This window comes from Fringilla coelebs, assembly GCF_963513975.1.
Source record: "Fringilla coelebs genome assembly, chromosome: 1".
In the NCBI taxonomy this organism is placed as follows: Eukaryota; Metazoa; Chordata; class Aves; order Passeriformes; family Fringillidae; genus Fringilla; species Fringilla coelebs.
This window is the reverse complement of record NC_140028.1, coordinates 113,292,204-113,311,947: the sequence shown is the minus strand read 5'-3', so window position 1 is coordinate 113,311,947 and position 19,744 is coordinate 113,292,204. Positions and strand designations below refer to the sequence as shown.

The 19,744-nt window shown below is 42.2% G+C and overlaps 1 protein-coding gene across 2 annotated transcripts in view; it reads left to right on the top strand.

The window, feature by feature from the left end:
- Window positions 1-1,798: 1,798 nt before the first annotated feature.
- The window catches only part of LOC311162906 (uncharacterized protein), a 105,268-nt gene continuing 87,322 nt past the window's right edge, over window positions 1,799-19,744 (top strand). For both annotated transcript variants that reach the window (XM_084221512.1, XM_084221513.1), the window contains exons 1-2: window positions 1,799-1,831; window positions 2,236-2,426. In XM_084221512.1, the coding sequence (XP_084077638.1) occupies window position 1,831; window positions 2,236-2,426 (192 nt within the window). In that variant the 5' untranslated portion in view covers window positions 1,799-1,830. The remainder of the gene's footprint in view (window positions 1,832-2,235; window positions 2,427-19,744) is intronic.

Here is a 19,744-nt window from a genome sequence, read left to right as displayed (position 1 = left end):
ATTTTCCAACTTGTGATACTGGGACTACTTTGACTGAGAAGCTCTAGAGGACAGAAGTTTGTTGCTTGCATGACTTCTTCTCTGTGGAAGGAAGGGGTGACTGTGCAGGTGGACAGACAGTGGGATGGCTTATCAGCTGTGTGGGCTCACTGCTTTGTTCTGGTCAATTCCACCTTTGTACACCTTCTGCAGCCATTGTGGCTGTGCAGCCCTCCCCTCCAAAGTGCCTGTCTGCAGTTTGTACTGCTTTCTCCTTTCTGAGACCAGATCTGCAAGAGTGTCCAGAAGGTATAAGGCTTTCTACCCCCAAATGTAGGCTTTCTACCCCAAAATGTAGCCTCTCAATAAAGTCTATTGCAACGATTACAAATGGATGACTGTAAGTAGTCTAAAGTATTTGATTATAAAAGTTAATACATATGGCTAATTATTTACCTCCATTTTAAACATTTATGCTGGTAATTTCAGTAGAAAGGCTCCTCATTTACACCAACCTGAGGAAACAGCAGGGACTGTAAATACTTGACATGCTTTGAGAATTATACAAAAGGATTTTTAGAGATGTGTATTTTAAAATATCGGTTTTGGTGTGACAAAGACTTTTTTTTCTCTATTGCAAGGTTAGCTCTTGCCCTTTGTCTGAATATATTGTAACAATAAGAACTGTTCAGGTTCCCACAGTAACAACACTGTGTGGATAACACAACCCAAGGCCAGGAATAAAAGGGTGTCATAAAGTACCTGATAGTCACCTGGTTCCCAAAATATTCTGGGACAGGTTCTCTGTTGGTGTAAAACAGACCAGCTCCTGAGGATGTGCCTGGTATCTCTGCAGAGCGGGTAGTCGCTGCTGGAGAGGTCAGTACATGCATCAGCTGGATGATGTATAGATCAGATCTTTGCACTGCAGGCTCTTAGGAGATGTTTCCAGTTAAATTCCAGAGCAGCTGCTCCTCAGGACAATGTGGTGTTATATTTAGAAGTGCAGACTGGTCACCTGATGGTGTCCTGATTTAAGAACGATCAGGTCTGTGCTCACCATTCATCTCTGAAATGAAAAGGGGAATAGCTGAAGAGTTGGCTTGGCTCTGGCACCACTAAGAAATTCTTGTTTTGGTATAAACCACTCTTAATGAGATTGCATTTTTTCCCTATCATGTCTAACTCCAGTTTGAGAAGGAAGATAACACAAAGAATAAAACAGTCAATAGTGCTCTGCGGTCACTACTGATTTAGCAGTTTACAGGCGATTTTTTTTTTTTTTTCTTTTCTCTTCTTTTATCTGTGTTGATAAAATCGGAGAGCTGGTGGCTAGCACTGATTTAGATTTCCAGCCTGGATTTGTTCTTGTTTTTCTCCTTACTTCAGTTCTCCTTGTGCAGTGCTGCGTGGCGCTGGCAGCCTGAGAGAGAGGGAGCTCCAGTCACACGCATAGACTCAGACCGCTGAGAGGAGATTAACATCAAGGAGCCCACATTTGCAATAGCGGGTGGTGCTGGGGGGAGAGGCGAGGGGAAAATAAAATAAAAGCAACAATCGGGTAAATGCTCCTCTCTTCTCGCCACCAGCACCTTGCACAGGTCTGAAATCGCTTGTTTTGCTTTGCTGTATTGCGCTTGCCTAGGCTGTGGAGAGGGGAGGGGGAGGGGAGGAAGGGGGAGGTTTAACTTTTACTTGACATTACCGGGTTATTGTCACTTCCCCGGTGTTAAACCCCGGTGGTTTCCCCTCGCCCCCACCCCCTCCCCGGGCTCGGCTCCCTCCAGTTAACTTTGTTCAAAGGGCTGCAGCCGGGAGGGCTTGTCCGGGCCTGGGACACAGATAGCGTAAAGTAAATAACCACCACAATTAGGCTGGGGCCGGGAGTTGATCTTCGTGGCGAGAGATCTGCTTAGTTAGCGTTTGCTGTTTCGGGGCGATTGAAGGCCGCCGTGCCAAGGACACGCACACGCACACACACACACACACACACACACAGTCACTCTTACACACGCACGCTGGATACAAAAGTCTGGAGGATCTAGGGGAGAATTGCAGCCGCCGGATCGGTGCAGCAGCCGCGGCCAGAGCCATGCGTGTCACGGCCTCCTGAGGGGGGAAAAGGAAGGAAGGGAGGAAGGAGGAAAAAACAAAAGAGAGAAAGAAAGAAGGAAAAAAGAAAAGAGGGAGAAAGGAAAGCAGAAGAAAGACGCGGGGTGGTGGAAAGTGTTTGCCTGCTTTTGTCTCGCAATACAGTGAACTGGAAGATGGAGATGGATGTTAAGGGAGTTTCTCCGTGCCCGGAGCCCATCCCCCCGGCGGCGGGGTCTGGCGGCTGCCCGCACCAGCGCCCGCACCACCGCGATGGGCAGCCCGCGGAGCCGGCCCCCGCCGCCGACAGCGGCCACCCGGAGCGGAGGCACGGCACTGAGAAAGAGGACAAAAAGGTAGGTCCGCTCCGCCGCCGGCCGGCCGGCGCCGCGCCCGCCGGAGGGGCCGGCTGCCCGGGGCCGCGCTCGGCGGGGCGGGCGGGGCCGCTCCCGCTCCCGCTCCCCGCCGGCCCCGGCCGCGGGCAGCCCCGCGCCGCCTTTTGTCAGCGCGGCGGCGGGAGGCGGGGGGCCGGCGGCCGAGGTTGTCTGAGGACACGGGGGCGGCGGGGCGGGGAGCGCGGGGCCGCCGCCGCCGGGCCCGGGGCGCCGGGCATTGTTCCGCCCGCCCGCCCGGCGGGAGCGGCCCAGGTGCCGCCGCCAAAGTTTAACCTCACTTCGAGGGGCCGTGGCCGGCGCGGCCGGCGCTCCCCTTCCCTCCCCGCGCCTCGCCTCGACTTCCAGCCGGCGGCGAGGGGCGAGTCACTTGGGGGAAGGAGCCCGGGCGCTCTGTCCCTCCAGCCCTGCTGTGTCATTGCGGACCGGGGGACGGCTGCTCGCTGCCGAGTGAGAACCTGCGGGTGACGGAGTTGAGCGAGAAATGGGTCACATCGCACCCTTTGGTGCGGATGTGTCTGCTGCTGGGAGAATCGGAAAGTAGGGAGGATGGGATGGAAAAAGGTTGCCATTAAGATAATGTCAGCGGAGTGCATTGATCAGTGCTTTTGTCTGTGGGCACTGTCTTCATTCATTTTTCTCGGCATGGGTTTGCTAAACTGAAGCCGATGAATTCTGCTGTGTCTGTAGGTCTGTGACAGGCAGAGACTGATAAATGTGTAAGTTTCGTCGTAATTCGGTGATGGTTGCAAGGTGTGATCCCTGTGTGCTAGACTGTAAAACACATCCGTTTATATTTTATTGAAATCCGAGTAATTGTCTGAATGCACAGATACCCCCAAACAGATTATCATCCTAGAGTAACGTAAAAAAGAAATGTTGGCATGTACTGGATTTGAGCCGTGTTTCTCCAACTAGTTTTACTATAGTTTGGTTTTGTTACAAATGTGTAAGAGAACAGTAACACAATGAAGGAATGTAAGCGAGCAATGCAATAAATCAATGCAACAACTATGTCACACCACATATTTGCATGACTAGAGCTCCAGTTGTCATGAGAAAGATTTCTCATGTTGTATTTTTTAAAAATTGTATTTTTAAATGTAGACTCCGAGTTTTCAGCATTTTCCTCCTACACTTTTGGGCTTGTTACTGTTTGGTAAAATCTGTGCTATTGTTTTAATTAAAAGAGGGTATCGACGCTGGATCATTTAAATAGGCCCTGTACAGATTAAGAGGGTGGATACAAGGGTTTTATTTTTAAAATGGTAACTGGTGGTTTACATATTGTGATAGATGAACACAGAATTCCATCTCCTTTGAGTTTATGAATATTTAATTCTGTCGTGACTGCATGTTACTGTACCTAGCTGAATGATTTGTGTGTGTGTGTGATTGTTTCTAGGATCCCTCTCCTTGCATTGTGCTACTTACTAAACTTAAAATTATTTAATTTCAAAACAATTAAAATGTAGAGCCAAGGTTGCCATTTACATGACTTCGTTTTGCCACTGCCTTGAGAATTTTAAAACCCTGCCATCAGCAGAAATCCATGCTCAATAATTACTTTCTGATATACCACACAATGTAATGTTTTACCAATCATGGACATGAGGAAGGCAAAGAAGGTGTGACTCAAGGTGAATGAACACCAAAGAAGGCCTGATTCTCTGGTGTGGCAAATTAATGTGTTTAGACGACTCAGGATTGCACTCTTTTATTTTGTATCTGCCAGCAGTTTCTGGATGTGTAAACAAAAGTACTACCTCTTTTATTTTATTTTTTTTATTTTATTGATAGCCATGCTAAAGTACTGTGATATATTCATCTTTTTTAATTCCACTATTAGCTTTTTCAAGTTTGCCATTGCCAAGGTTGTTGCAATGACTAGCTTGTATTTTTGGGATGTGCTGTGATATTTCAAACCTCCCTAAATGTATGTATCTTTTCTGGATGCTGTCCCAGGACAACCAGTACTTCTTATTAGTGCAGAACTATTTCAGATATCTGGTAAAGTACTGGCAACAGAAATATAATGAGAAGGGGAAAAACCATTAGAGAGATAATAAAATCCAACACTATTGTGAAAAAACTCAAGTCAACTACAAAACTGAACTCAAGCATTTCTGGAAATATCATCTAAGAACTTACTAAATTGATTGAAATAACTGTACCACTGTTCTCTTGGCCCTTATACAAACTTTAGAGGCACACTGATACATGCTAGAAATGTTAGCCCTCTACATGGAAATTGTAAAGGACATTAGAACCTGGATTCCTGACAATGTATAATTATGACTACCTAAATATTAAGATCTTGCAATATCTCATGATTTCACTGTCAGATTTGCATTTTGGGATCATGCTTCAATTATAAAACGTTCACATATTTAATCATTGAGCTCCATTTCCAGTGGACAAAAAAGAGTTTTACTTCCATCTAAAAGGAGCCGGGTCAAATTTATGTTCTAATAAAAGTATTTTTTGTCACTGCCTCCAAAAGGAACATTGAATTAACCAAAGCAAGTATTTTCCTAAGTCTATGGTATTTCAGTAGAAGATACTACCATAGACTAACTTATACGGATACTGAAGGTTTTTTCCCTGCTGTATATTAGTTTCTTTGTCATTGAGCTTCAATACAATTTTGAAATGTGTATAACTTGAAATATACCCCACTGTCTTCAGCTGGGATGCTGACATGCTGAAGTGTGTGCTTAAGTGCTTTGCTGGAGGAAGACCTAGGTTACTTCTCATATATCTTTCTGTTGAGACCATCTCTGACTGATGTATGAGAATAGAAATTATGAAGATTGACTTTATAATTTATTAAGTATACGGTACTTGGTGCTTTAAAGCCTGGTTGCCATTTGCGGGGGGAGAAAATGAAGCACAAATAGTAGAGTGCAAGATTTAGAAAGCTAATAGGCTGACTCTATATGGATACTATTTTTTTCTCTTAAAGCAAAACACATCAGAAAATATTTTTCAACACTCCTACAATGTTTTCTGTTATTTTAGTTAAAAGCATATAGGTCTACTCCTATATACAGAAGCATGTTGACATTCTCCAGAATGGCAAAGTGAGTGACTGGGGGAGAGAACAACCTGCAATCCTGGCTGTTCATTCCTGGCTGGAGGTGCAGCTGATGCCTGTGACAGGTTGTGTGGGTGGAATGTCACACCATCTTGCCACTCCACGACTCGGTGCCAACGGATCCAGGCCCCTAAGTTGTACCAAGGATTCTTTCCAGCTTAGCTGGGAATGATTGCATCTTTACAAGGATCAACGTATGAAGCACTTTGGGAGTAGAAGGCAGCTTTGCAGTTCCTTTGCAAACTGGTGACTATGAGTGAGGTTTATGACAGCTCAGAGTTCAGGATGGCTAGAGTTTTCCCAGAGGTGATACCCTGAGCCCTGAGTTAGGACTTTCAAGCCCTCAGCTACAGTCAGTCTATTACAGTGTTTCCATTTTCCAAAGCCCCCAAGCTCTCCAAAAGTTGGTCTGAGGTGTGGATTTCGTAGTGTAATGTTTCCTGCTGAGAAGGACTTCTGCATCCCTCTGGTATGCACAAATCATTTAGCACAGATCATCTACAAGCACCCCCAGAGCTTTCACTTGATACCTCCATTCCAGATATAAAACCATCTGTGAGATGGCTCCAAAGTGAAGAACTTTCTGTGTGTTTATATGGAAATGAGCACACTGAGGTTATAGCAAAACCAAGCTTCTGTGGGCTGGCTACATTGTATTCTGGTTCACAACCAATTTACTAGTGTTTGATGCAAGAGTTCTGAGGTGTTTTGCGGGCTTTTTGTATGTTATTTCCCAGGATGCTCACCTGTGAGAGTGCTGTGTGATAATGGCACCCAAGTGTGAGCTTCTAGAGGGGAAAAGCTGAGTGCTTTGGGGAAAGGCACTTGGTGTTAGCTTGGGAATTCTGTTCTGCTGTACTCATAATCTGATCATCAGTCTCTGAAAGCCTTCTGCTAGCGTATTTACAAGAATACTGCTATCAACTATGGATACTTGTTCACTCATCCTCCACAAGCAGCAGGTCAGGAATAGTGAAAGACACTTCAGGGGAATTCTTTTTTAAGAGTTTCTCTTATGCATTTAGTTATGTTTGATTTGGAAAGCCAAATGTTACTGTGTGTTTACATTTAGAGAGAGAAGGCTCAAGAAATGCAGTTTATGCTTGAAGCAGATGGTGGGAATTTTTTCAGGGGGTAGATCACTCCAGTCTCAAATCATATGTGCTTATCTTACCTTAGGCAGTTCCATTGTGAACAGAAGAGGAGTCATGTTTCTTGGAGATTTGATTGAGTTTTCTTTTGCCATATAATCTGGACCCATCCCATTGAGCAATCAGAAGTTAAGAACCAAAAAATAAAACTGAAATAAATAATGGCTATGAGGAACCAGTATGGGGTGTGTGGGATGAAGAAAGCAGAAATAGACAACACTACTGGTTGCTTGTGGTAGCAGCTTCTCCTGATAATAGTGTAAAATGCACCACCTTGTATTAGTTGGAGTTTCCAAGTACTAAAGGCTTTGTGCTAAGTATATCATGGGCTATGGTTCTGCCAAGATGTAATGCAGGCATGAATAGTCAAGGTCAGGCCATTGTATGGATGGACAGACAAATTCTTCACCACACAGATATGGCAGAAAACTATACTTGTGGGTTTTGCTATTCTGAGCTTTTGATGTCAGACAGAAATTCAAGTGTATGCTTAAAGTGAGGACAGAGCCAGTGTCTTTGTCTAAATCATTGGTAAGAAGATTTCAGAAATCATTCCCCAGCCCAGCAACATTAACTGTCTTTTTCAGATCCACTCTTATGCATCTGTTCTTTATTCTTAAACTGTTCCTATCTGTGCTGTGGACCATTGTGATATTGGTAGTGATCTGCATAGTTCAGTTTCTTCCTGATGAAGTGGTCTGAAAAAAAGTCAGCGCCCTGTTCTTCCAGAGTTCCCAGAACCTGGTGGCTGCCTGAGTGGTCAGCCTGACCCAAAGCCACAGACCCAAGACATTCTGAGTCCCTGAGTCCCTCATATTCAGGTATTTATCCTGCACATTCCCAGATCACAGCTTTGGGCCAGGCTAACTCATGACTGTACGTGGAGATTCCTAGACACGTGTTCCTGGAATGGCTGCCCAAAGCCGGAGTGCCTGGCAGGTGCCTCTGGAAGGGGGGTTTTTGTCCTTTGTATTGCTGATGTGGGCAGCAAAGCTATTAACCCTGCCATTAACCTGTTTTGATGAGCAAGACCCAAGAGCTATCTGCTTTGAGGAGACTAAGTAAAAAATTCAGATTAAAAAAAAAAATAAAAAAGAGGAAATTCACTATGAACTGAAAGCCTTGCTTTGCAGGCAGGTCTACTTCTGCATTTTGATGCATTTCATGTATCTGCCTCACTTTTTTTTCTAGTGAGTGAATGAATCCTTAGATGAACCTAGGATTGTGCCTCTGTTACAAAATTAAGCAGATGCGAAGAAGAGAGAGAAAGAGAGAAACTTAGTATCTGAAGTCAAGAATAACAAACTCATGTTCTATTAGACATCAAAGAATCCAGAAGGAGACAAGATTTTGGGAACAAGACTTCATCATTTTCATATCACCAAAATTACATTTTGTCTCGTCTTTTGGCAATTCCTTTTACTGCATGACCAGCATGCAGGTCAAAGGCAGCGATTCTCCCCCTCTGCTCCACTCTTGTGCACCCCACTTGGAGCACTGCATCCAGCTCTGGTACCCCAACATAAGGAGGACATGGAGCTGCTGGAGTGAGTCCAGAAGAGGCCACAAAGATGATCAGAGGGCTGGTGCACCTCTCCAGTGCAGACAGGCTGCGGGAGCTGTAGCTGTTCAGCCTGGGGAAGAGAAAGCTCTGAAGACCCTAAGCAGCCTTCCAATGTGTAAAGGGGGCCTACAGCAGAACTGTAGAGGGACTTTTTACAAGGGCATGGCATGACAGAACAAGGGGAAAGGCTTTAAACTGGAAGAGACAATTCTTAATTAGGCATTAGGAATAAACTGTGTGGGTGGTGAGGCACCTGGAAGCAGTTGGCCCAGAGAAGTTGGGGACGCCCCATGCCTGGTTGGATGGGGTTTTAAGTATAGTGGAAAGTGTCCCTACCTATGGCCAGGGGTTTGGAATTAGATGGTTTTTAAGGTCCTTTCCATCACAAACCACTTTAAGACTCCATAATTCTATGATATGGGAAAAAATCTTACCTTAAGTAGATGTCAACAGTACAACAACATTATTCTTACACTAAATACAAAAAGCAGCACTGTACCAGCTACTGAGAAGATAATTAACTGAATCCCAGAATCTGGAATGTGGAGAATGTGTATTTTTTGTTAAAGCATAAAGTTGGAGAGTGAGGAATTGACTTCTGTGATTTGCCTGTGTCTGTGCTAAAACAACACACATGATAGTGCATGTGAATGATTCTTTAAAGCTTTACCCAATACAGAGATTTCTGAAAGAAGAATATGCTATTTAAAATAGTTGTTCTCTCAAATAAATCATATGAGAAATGTTTTGGTGAAGTTTACCAGTCTTACAGCTGTTTAAGTTTTTCGTCCAACTGATCAATAAGTGGATGAAAAAGTGATCACACTCTGACTAGTTCCTGGGGTAAACATATTCATTGTAATAGAGAGATTTCATGAAAAGTAAATACTGCTTAGAGTTAATACAAAGTGAAATTAAGTGCATATGTAGTTGATTGGGTAACAAATCCAGCAACATAAACAATGAACATCATGGGTGGGAGCTGAACAATGCTCTTGAATAATCGGCAACACAACCACAAGTTTTGTATGCAGAAGACACAGAACTGACTCTCTGGTTAAAGGCAATTTTGTCTTGGCTGCAGAAGGGTTTTGAGGATTCCTACTTGGATGAAGATGCAGCACTGAAAAGGGCTTTGTTATCTCCTCTTGAGGAGTTGGGACATTGCCTTGACTCAGATGTAGTGGTATGTGCTCATGCCTATGTGCCGAGACTGGAAAGCAGTCCTATTCAGGACTGCATATGACAGCTCAGAGCTTGGCCAGTGCATGGCATATCCTTCCCACTTAAGTAAAGCTTGTTCTCAAAAGCCCAGTATTCACAAGAGTTCCTGGCCAAGAGCTGAGTGCCAGCTTGTAACAAATCTGAGGCTTCAAACAATGGATAATCAATGAAGCTACAGAGGAACAATGCCCATGTTGTTGCATGCTATTCCCAGTGTTTTCCTAGACGCTCACAGTGTTTTTAGACCATGTCTATCTGTGGTAAAAACTTACTGTGTTCTGCTGAATCCTTACAGCACAGCAATTTTTACTGGACTGAGGTTTCAGTTTACTTAATTGCCTAAGCTAAGAGAGACGTATAGTTACTGATGTATGAAGTGGTTCAGTTTTTCTTTGGTTCCATATTTGGGATTATTTCCCAGCGCCTTGTGCTAGGTGGATTTTTCTACCGACTCACTGCCAGTAGTAATTGTCCGGCAACAGTATAAAAAGTTTCAGAGTCTTGGTAGAGTTATTGTTTTTTAACATCTTGTCTCTGAAAATACCCAAATAGTAAAGAAAATGGGACTACAGCTGCAAATGGGAAAAGTAACAACAGGACTACTGATAATAATTTCCATAAAAGTAGGGATCAGATCAGGTTTTAGTGTGATGTTTAAATGTGTAGAAGGAAAAAAAAATGGATCTGAAAGTTAATGCAGATGTTAGTATTCTACAGTAGTTTCTTTGCTTCCTCACTGTCATCCTTTCTGCATGATTTTGAAATTCTCCTCTGCCTATAACAAAAATTTCTGTTTTATTTCAATTCCCCACATTGCATTCTGAGATACAGGGGCAATATAAATTGTTTCAGGAACTCTAGTAACCAGTGCATCTTAACTGGGCTAAAACAAGACGACATTTGGCTCATAGTATGGACAAGGACAGTCATGTATAAAATTTGTTAGACAGCCATGATTTACTAGAAAAAAAGTAATTCTTCCATGCCTAATGGCTTCTGCCATGTGTTTAAATACAGCTGTTATTTTTGTTATATTTTATATGAAGACCAACCTTGTTACAGAAGCAGAATAGAAGTAGTTTCCTTGACTGAAAAGCAAGTGTTGAGTGAATCAAAATTACAGACTCAAGCCACAAAGATTGGTTAATGCACTTAGTGTTCCTTGGCTTTGGAGTCATTCCGTTGAACACCTTGTCCTGTAGTTACAGAGTTTATTGTCTCCACAAAGCTCTTCAACACAGGTTATTCAAAGTGATAATGTGATCAGGAAGTGCAGGGAAAATACAGGTAACATTCCCCCCTTTAGTTCTAGACCCTCTGCAAAAGATTCTTATAATTGATTGGAGAATTAAATGGAAATATTGTGGAACCCATGCCTGTTCCATCAGCACAGCCTCTGTGTTAATTGATTTCAACAAGTGCCTCAAGCACCACTGACATCTCCTTCTTGCTATTACCCAGTGATGTTTTTTTCACTGAGATTATTACTGAGTCTGTACTGATGTTTGGGAGACCGTAGCAGAAAATCTGGTTTTGGATCCAAACAAACATACTCAAGGTCTTTGTGGAAAGGGAGTTAAAAGGAGTTATCTTTTACTTTTTAAAGTAAAATATAACTTTTATGGCTATTATATTTAGTAGCAATTTTGTATTCAACATAGTAAAAATAAATAGGCATTGTGCTTTTCATTTTACTTTTCCAGAGTAGTTTATTGCCTTGAGGTGTGAATCAGACATGACACAGGAAGGGGAACTCCGAGTCCTCAGAGATGAGCAGGTGAGCATGATGTGTGGGGGTAGGTTGTAAATAACTTCTGCTCTTCAGGTGAATTAAGAGAGAGAGGGAGGGACATGGAGGGGCAGAGAGGGAGTAGCTGGAAAGCTAATTGAAAGCAGCAACTTTTGAGTAGGGCTAGAAGAGAGAAGTTTGTAAGGTTTGTGTTTTGAGGCAAAAGAGCTTTATGAAGCGTGCACTGGGTCCATGTGGAGTTAAGGAAGCACACAGCAGAATTCCACAGCATTCACAAAATGCCAACTGAGGCTTCACAGACGTTGTACAGTGCCTTGGTTAGCCTTGTTAACTTTATTAAGAGTGCTTCGAGGACATGCAGACTTTCAAAGTATGTGAAAACCACTTTTAATAATTAATTGGCTTACTCTCTCCCACCTCTTGTTTCGTATCTAATAAATGGCAACAGCTAGTCATTGCCAAAGAAAATAGATACAATAATATTTAGGTTAGTTTGGTTTGAGATATAACAGGCTAAAAAGGATCTCCCCAAAGATCTTGTAACTTAAATAATCCCCATTTTTTGTCCAGTCTTATTTCTCCCACTATCATAGGATATGCTCTTAAACTAAATTTTCCCCGATCTAGTAAGTGGTTTCGGGAAGATCAGTCCATTTATAGAGTGCTTCTATATGAACTAATTTATAACTGGAAGCATGTTTCAACTTTACTATGTCAGGGACGTGCTGAAATTTCCAAGTGATAAAATGACTTTTTCCTTAAGCAGAGCAGCCAGCATCCGCATTATCATCTACATCCCTGCACACATGTTGTGGCACAGGAAATGACACACCATTATCAGATGGCTGTTAAGATGGATGCAGGGAAATGGTGAAGTTGCTGGCATGGCCTCAAAGACAGACATCCCCAGATGTTCTGTAGTCACTTCAGTGCATGTAGCTAAAGGCTGCCTGTTGTGCGCTTGGGGAAATTTTTGTTTAAACAGAGAACATTAAAGTTTGGAGGAGGTCATTAATATCTTTCCAAAGGAAGAAGGGAGGAGTAGCAAGCTTAGAGGGAAGGAAAGCCATGCAGGTTTTCAAGAGGAGCAATGCAGCAACAAAGAGTCAGACTTAATTTGCTTCCCACAGTAGGGAGGTGGCTAATGCAGTGTCACGTGCTGTCATGGTCTTACGCAAAGCATAGCCTTGTTTGACCTTAAAATGGAATCCAAGGGTGCCACTTCTTGAACTTGTCAAGAGGACACACCCTGTGCAGAAGATAAATAATTGATGGATCTATTCAGAGAGAGGCCATGTGGAGGTTAGAGCATCAGAGGTGATCAAGGTCAATGTGTCTCAGGGAATCTTTACCACAGGGCTAGCATGAGATAATCAGCCAGATCAGCATCAAAGCTGGGATCATGGTGTGCTGGGAAATGCTGCTCAGGACAGGAAAAAACTCTCTGGGCTCTCTGGTGTGCTCTCTGCTCTGCATGTTCTGCCTGTTGGTAATATTCAACAACTTTCTCTCTTCAGGCAGTTGTTTTACAGTCATATGCTTTTGCATGCTGCTGCACACAAAACAGTCACTGAGGTCTTTCTAACCAATCAGGTGATGCAGTCACACTTGTACTTAATTGCTGCTGTTTTAGTGTCAGACTTAGCTCCTCTTAGCAGGTTATCAGTTTGGTCACGCTATCCTATTGACTGTGGCATTATTCCCGGTATCCAGAACTATCCATACTGCCCATGTTTGTCTGCAGATTCAAGCAAAGCCCATGGAAAGGTGTCATTCTGCAACGTCAGTCTGCATTTCACAAGTGACTGTGCATGTTACCTGTGATCATAGTGTGACACCTCTTAGTCATACATCCACATCTCATGGTAGTAACTGGAAGAGACTAGAGACAATCAAGTCAGAAAACCATAGATAACAGGTACTTATGTACTATGTACTGTGTGATAATAAGAACTAGGAGCAGGAAAACACAGTGGCACAACAGTTAACAGGAGCCTAAAGCATTACTCTCTTATTTGCTGATAGAGATGACTTGTTTCTCACCTACACAAAGGAAAATTATAGATGAATCTGTGATAGGTAGAACTTTTGCCATTTTTAAGACTCAGGTCAGAGCAGTTACACCTGTTGACACACAGTTCTGTGGTATCAATAATCTCAGTATGCAGTGTGGTCCCGTTTTGTTGTACATCTGTGACAGAGACTTGTCGCAGCTACCCAGAGCATTGTGAGAAATACAGAAGTTCAGTATCCAGGGTCAGGACCTCTGAAAGGTGGTGTGGAGATCACTGCAGAGAATTTAAAAGGTGAGCTACCAAATGAAAAGTACAGAAATGCACTGTGTGCATGAAGCTACTCTGTGCACAAATGGAAGTGTATGTGTTGTGCAGAGTAAAGGCAGAAAATGCTGAGCTCTTCTTCCAAACAACACTTGTTATGGTATCATGGTGCATAAAATACATACAGCAGTGGGGCAAAAATAATAAAACTCATATTTAAAAGCCAAACCAATGTAAAATGCATAACTGGGACTAGTGATAAATTTTAAAGGCTAAGTTACAGAAATAAGAACAAGGCAGTTCATCCTTTTCCCTCAGTTGGCAAGAATGAGGGAATGTGACCTGCTTGTATGGCAGGCCACTGCTTTGTCTGTAGTATCTGGAGGCATATTCACCATAGATAAAATACTATTCCCATACTCCATTTGTGCAGCTGGTACTGGATGCCAGTGCAATGCTGGCCACAGAGAGGGACAAAGTCTTACCTCACATCTGTAGGCTGTTGCTGTCCTCTCTTCTGATCTTCCAAACCGGTGCCGGGGTATGCTGGCAGTACTCCTGTGGACTGCCACAGAAAACGGAGACCACACTCTGGCCATGACTATTACTGTGCCTCTCTGACAGCACTTCAGCGTCAGACCAGAAGTGTAAGGATCAAAAGGACTAGTAAATTATTAAACTTAAAAAACACAGGGTTTGGAAAAGTGCTTTAGCATCTTTAAAGCTGAGTCTAATATTTGACTTCATGTAGGCTAAGGACAAATTTTTTGTTTTACTAGCAAAGGAATTTCACTGCGTTTTTCACAGGCATGTTATATTTTACTGACTTAAAATGATCTATGACCAAATAAAACCTGTTACGAGTAGAAATTATGCATGAGGGAGTGGAGAAGTACAGATTGTAATCCAGAGGAAGGTGTATTAGCAGGTTCAGATGGGGTTAGATGTGCATTGTCAGTGCTTTAACAACTTACAGAATTCTTACATTTACACACTTAGGAGAATGACATTCTATACTATCAATGGGAAATTGAAACTCACTTCTATTATTCAGAGCTGTAAGAGAATTGCTTTGAGGAGTATAATTTTGGGAGTAATTTCCAGATTTGGAAAATAAGAAAAAGGAAAGAACATGGACAGATGTCATTTTGAAATAAATCTGAAGATTTAAAGTTTACTAAAATAACAATCTTACTATGTTCCACACAAAACTCTCTAGAAAATCTTGATGAGATTTTGTTTGGGACTAGGAATTATCCTTCCTTGGAGCAGGAGAATGCTGTAAATCTTCCACATCATTCCTGTATGATTCTGTGCTGGAAAAAAGCTTTGATGGTTTTTAAAATGAAATGGCATCTACAGAGAGTTTTCAGATGCACTTAAGCTCCAGAAGTTAATACGAATTACCTGATAATTGTCTTAAGTGAATGCAACTATAAATAAAACTGTAGTCTTACATACTTGCATGATCAAATCTTGGAATTCTGAGGCTTTGAGTGAGAAGTACCATCTTCCTTTATGTAATTAAACAGTGCTGCTACAATGAAACCTGTACACTTTCATGTTCATGTAGCACTAAGTGTAATATTTCAACAGTATAAAATTGCATACCCTACTGTATCAAAAACAGTCTTAGAACTAAGGAACACCAGTGTGCTGGGGATGTGATACCTAATCTGAATCTGTTTTTGGTAATAGACAGTTGATATAAAGTGTTAGTGTAATAACTGAACAGTGTTTTGAAGGACCTTAAAAAGGAAATGTATTTTGAAGTGGAAACTGTTGGCTGACTTGCATTTTCCAAGGCAGATATATTTAAAGAGGTATTTCATTATAATACAATATTTCAAATTCTAAGTAGTCTTTTTTAGAAGGGATGCGTAACAATGTCAAATATTGCAGTTGATAGTGTAGCCTTAGCCTGCACAACAGATTTATAAGAGTGGAATTCTTTGTCCTCTTGCTCTTGCTGGAGCGTCAGTTTGAGGAGTAACACATCTGTAATAGAGTCAGGTTGCTTTTTTATCTGTAGCTGATGGTGACACTCTTAAGAAAGGGCCGAATTCATACCTCCAAATAAATTTGTCAACAAAATATGAGCATGTGAGACAACAGTTCAGTCACATTTCGCTTTCATTTTTTCTCTTTTGTGCTAGGGAGTAACTTTAAAGTGTCAGCTCTTTCAGCTGAGTGTCAGCTTTTAATAATTTGCTGCAGTGTGTCAACCCCCTCAGAATTACCATATGTTATCTGTTTACCAGGTCGACTGAAAGCATGCGCATTGTATTGAGCTGCTCCCCTTTGCCCTACCTATGTTGGTCCTGGTGACAGCCAGGTGATTATTTTAGCTGACAATTCAGCCACCATCAGGAATGCCCCAGGTGTATTTGCTGTGGCTGTGCAGAGTCTGGGAAGGTCAGTCAGTCACAGAGCCAGGCAGCAGGAGGAATGAGGCTGGGTGGTGGATGTACTTGGCAGCGCCTGGCTGGTGAGCAGGAAGACTTACAGGCCTAATCCCTTCCTTCCTTGTCTGAATAGTTGGGCAACCAGGAGACAATTACACTGTAGGTTGTGTGATCTCCGTGGGAATTTGCTTCTGAGAAGTCCTGGCAGTGGAAGCAGGAGAATCTGTTTATCCTGGTGTTTGCCTGAGGTTTTGACTAATGCTACTGCTATAGGATGTTATCACCCAGCAGATATTTGAAATACTGTAATAATTCTAATTTTCCCTGTCTTCACTGTCAAAAAGAAGAATGACAAAGGGCTTTACTCATGGCAAACCTTGTGTTAATAATGGTAATGTGCCAGTATGTATCTAGTTTTGGACTGTATCCTGTGGCTGGTTCCTGACTGTGAACCGGAGCTTTTGCTGGCATTTTCCTGTGTCTGACATTCAATTTGGACCTGTACTGCAGAGGGAAACAGTAGTAAGCTACTAACAGAGTGCCAGATAGTAAGAGGATGACAAGTCTTTTCCAGTCTTGTGTGAATGCTATTGAATGAGCAGTCAGTGTGCTAGGGGCCAGTGAGCCAACAAATATGTTCAGCGTTCCCAGAAAATAGTCTTCAGAATAGTAGGAGGTGTGATTATGAAGGGGAAGCATTTGAAAGCTATAGATAGTGGAGTTAGGCAGGAGAAGTGAGCTGGCAGGAAGGCTTTTTGAAGCAAAATGGGGCTCTTTGTAAGCCTTTCCCACAGCAGCTCTGCCCCTCCAGCCTGCACGTCCTGCTAGCGTGGAGCTGATGGGGGCAGGAGACTGCCAGCACATTTCCCTGTGGGAAAAGAGGAATGAAGGTTATAGGGAAGTGTCAAGGGGATGCACACATGGCATGGACACAAAGGGGCATCTCTGCCAGGACTGCAGCTGTAGCAGTGACCAGAACTGTGTATTTCAGCTGCTTTCACCAATTCTCTGCATTCCCTGAAAGTGAGTTCTCTAAAGCTGAATTGTTTGACAGTCTCTCCTTTTATACTTAGCTGTATTATTTACCAATTTTGAAAATGGTTCAGTAGGGGATAACTAGTGTTCTGAGATCATGATGGGTCTAGTCAGCTTTCCAGAGAGTACAGCAATTACTGTGTGAATAGAGGTGAACGTGACGGACAGGCCGGGTGGCTGCTCTCTCTAACCTGAGCATGAGTTTTCTCTTGTTTATGTGCACACTTCTTCTCTGTGATTAGCCTCAGTGGAAATGCCATCACCAGGGTCCTGCAGGCAGCAGCAACTTAATAGGCAAAATGGAGGGGGTTAGGTGCTCTTCTGTCTTTTTCATTTTTCATTAAATAAGGCAAAATACACAATAAGTGAAGTCTGATTTGCATGGAAATTTGTATGCATGTATAATAGATCTGAATGTTAATGTGGGAAATTACTTTCTTTCAACTCAGTGGCCTGTATGTTTGATTTTTAGAATTATTTGCTTCTTTGTAACTTTCTCTAAGTTTCTATTGCAAAATAGTGCCTCTAAATTCCTTGAGAAATACTCGAGCACTTGTGGCTTAGTAGATAAGGATGTTGTCTCCTTCTATTGGGAAGTATTTTTTGTTAAAATCCATTGGCAGCTTTTCGATAAATTCCTCTTTTCTTCCTCTGTCAAATGTATTATTACAAGGATAACAATGAATGCTGTTATTAAGAAATACTATGCATTTAATAGCCATAATTTAAAACTTCTATTCCATAGGCAAATGTCTCTGTGTGCCTGTGTGTGTAAAAGCCAGTTTGCATTGGGTTTTGAGTGCGACTAAGTCCTGGAATGAACTAGCAAATATCCTTTGTTTAAACTTAACAATGATTGTACTTGATATTTTCAGAATTAATTTTTATAGCAGTTTTCATTATATTGCTGTTTTGTTCTGAGTACAATAGGGCAGCTTGCTTGCAGCTGAATTAAAATCTGTGGTTTAATAGCACTTTTCCTTGCCTCGGCAATAAACTATCTCCCACAAATGGAGGTGCTATCAAGGTAAAACATGTTAAGTTAATTCTGTAACAAATCCCTGTGTTGCTGAAGGAAAATATTTCAGAAGAATAACTCCCTGCTACGTGTGAGGGCTTCATGAATTTCAGGATAATGGAGATAACACTCTCTAAGGGGTCTGCTGAAATATACCCTTTCCTGAAGAACTGTCTGAATTCTTCTTGGAAGTATTTGTGGATCAGAAACTGGCTATGGCCTAACTACACTTTCATTTGCTTTGCTTTAACAAAAGGTGTAATTTTAAACTGACTTTAGGAATTTGATGAAAAATCCTGTGTGCATGCACTTAATTCAGTTAAACCTAGCTAATACAAATTTAATATGCATGGCTAATTTATAGATACAAGCTAAGCTAACAGAGTAAGTTTTTAACTGTTTACATAAATCAGTTTTTAAACAGATGAGGAAAAACTTTCATATAGCACAAGGTTGAAGAGATTGGGGCTGTTTACCTTGGAGAGAAAATGAATCAGAAGTGAGATGATAAAAGGTTACAGACAACGAAGGTGTAGGCTTTACAGATCAAGAAATGCTATTTCTACCATCAGGGAAGAACAAGGAGCATTCAGTGAAGGTTAAAAGTGACAAAGTCAAAAAAGTAAGTCAGAAGAAATGCTCTGCCATACTGGGAACTCATTGCTGATGGAAGTTGAAGTCGCTGGATAACTCTGAGGGCAAGAGTTTAACAGGGTAGGCTTAGGGACATGATTTAAGGGTCAATTTGGCAGTGTTAACTGTTGGACTCCGTGATCTTAGATGTCTTTTCCAACCAAAACGCATCTATGATTCTATCCAGTTGCAATGGTAGGGATTAAAAAAATAAAAAGAATGGTGGAAAAGGTAAATGCCTGTTTGTTTGAAGCATCTGTTATTGATGAGGTCAATTTCCCTCCATATTTAGCTGCTTGTTCAATCTCTCGATTGCAGTGTCTGGTTAGATCTCCAGTAGCAATTTCTTGTTACTGTACAGATTACCGCAATTGTGCCCATTTCCTTGCAAAATCTCATCATGTCTTCTTATTCCCTAAAAGCCACAGCAGACTCTTTTGTGGTTTCATTAGGAATTTGAATCACTGCATTTCAGTGTTTCCAAAGAGCAAATGTCACAAATTTGTCTCTAAAGGTGACTGTCTCTCCCACACATGTGGATAATAGCAAGTACCTTTGTATGGTTTCCAGAGTATGACATAGGACAGGTTTGGAAAACTTTTAGTGTTGCATAATGCTTGGTTCTTGGGAATGGGAGTGCACCATAGGATAAGGTGGTTTGTCCATGGTTGTAGCTGCTAATCAAATGAACTGGGATGACAGAACTCTCCAAAGGACTCCTGGTTAGTATCTCAATCTAATGGAAGGGCCCCTGAGAATTGCCATGGAGAAGCAATGCAGACAGAGCAGGAAAATTAAGATTACCTCACTGTTCTCACCCACTGCCACACGCTGCTGACTTGAGTCTCTTCGACATATCCTGGCACCTCCTGAACACACTTCCTAGAGCCTAAAGGGGACTGTATTTTGCTGAGCAAACAGAGGAGCCTAGAGCCAGGCTTTTGCGTTGGATTTGTGGAGACCATGGGAAAGACTGCAGTGCAGAGTTAACCAGCATTTCTGGATTGGTCCCCATTCAGCCTGGTGAGCTGTGTGCTATGTGGATAAGAGATCTGCAGAGTGACATCTTGTTCATGTGGATTCCAGTCTTTTTGTTGCTTACTGCTCTGCAGCAGACTCTGAGAGT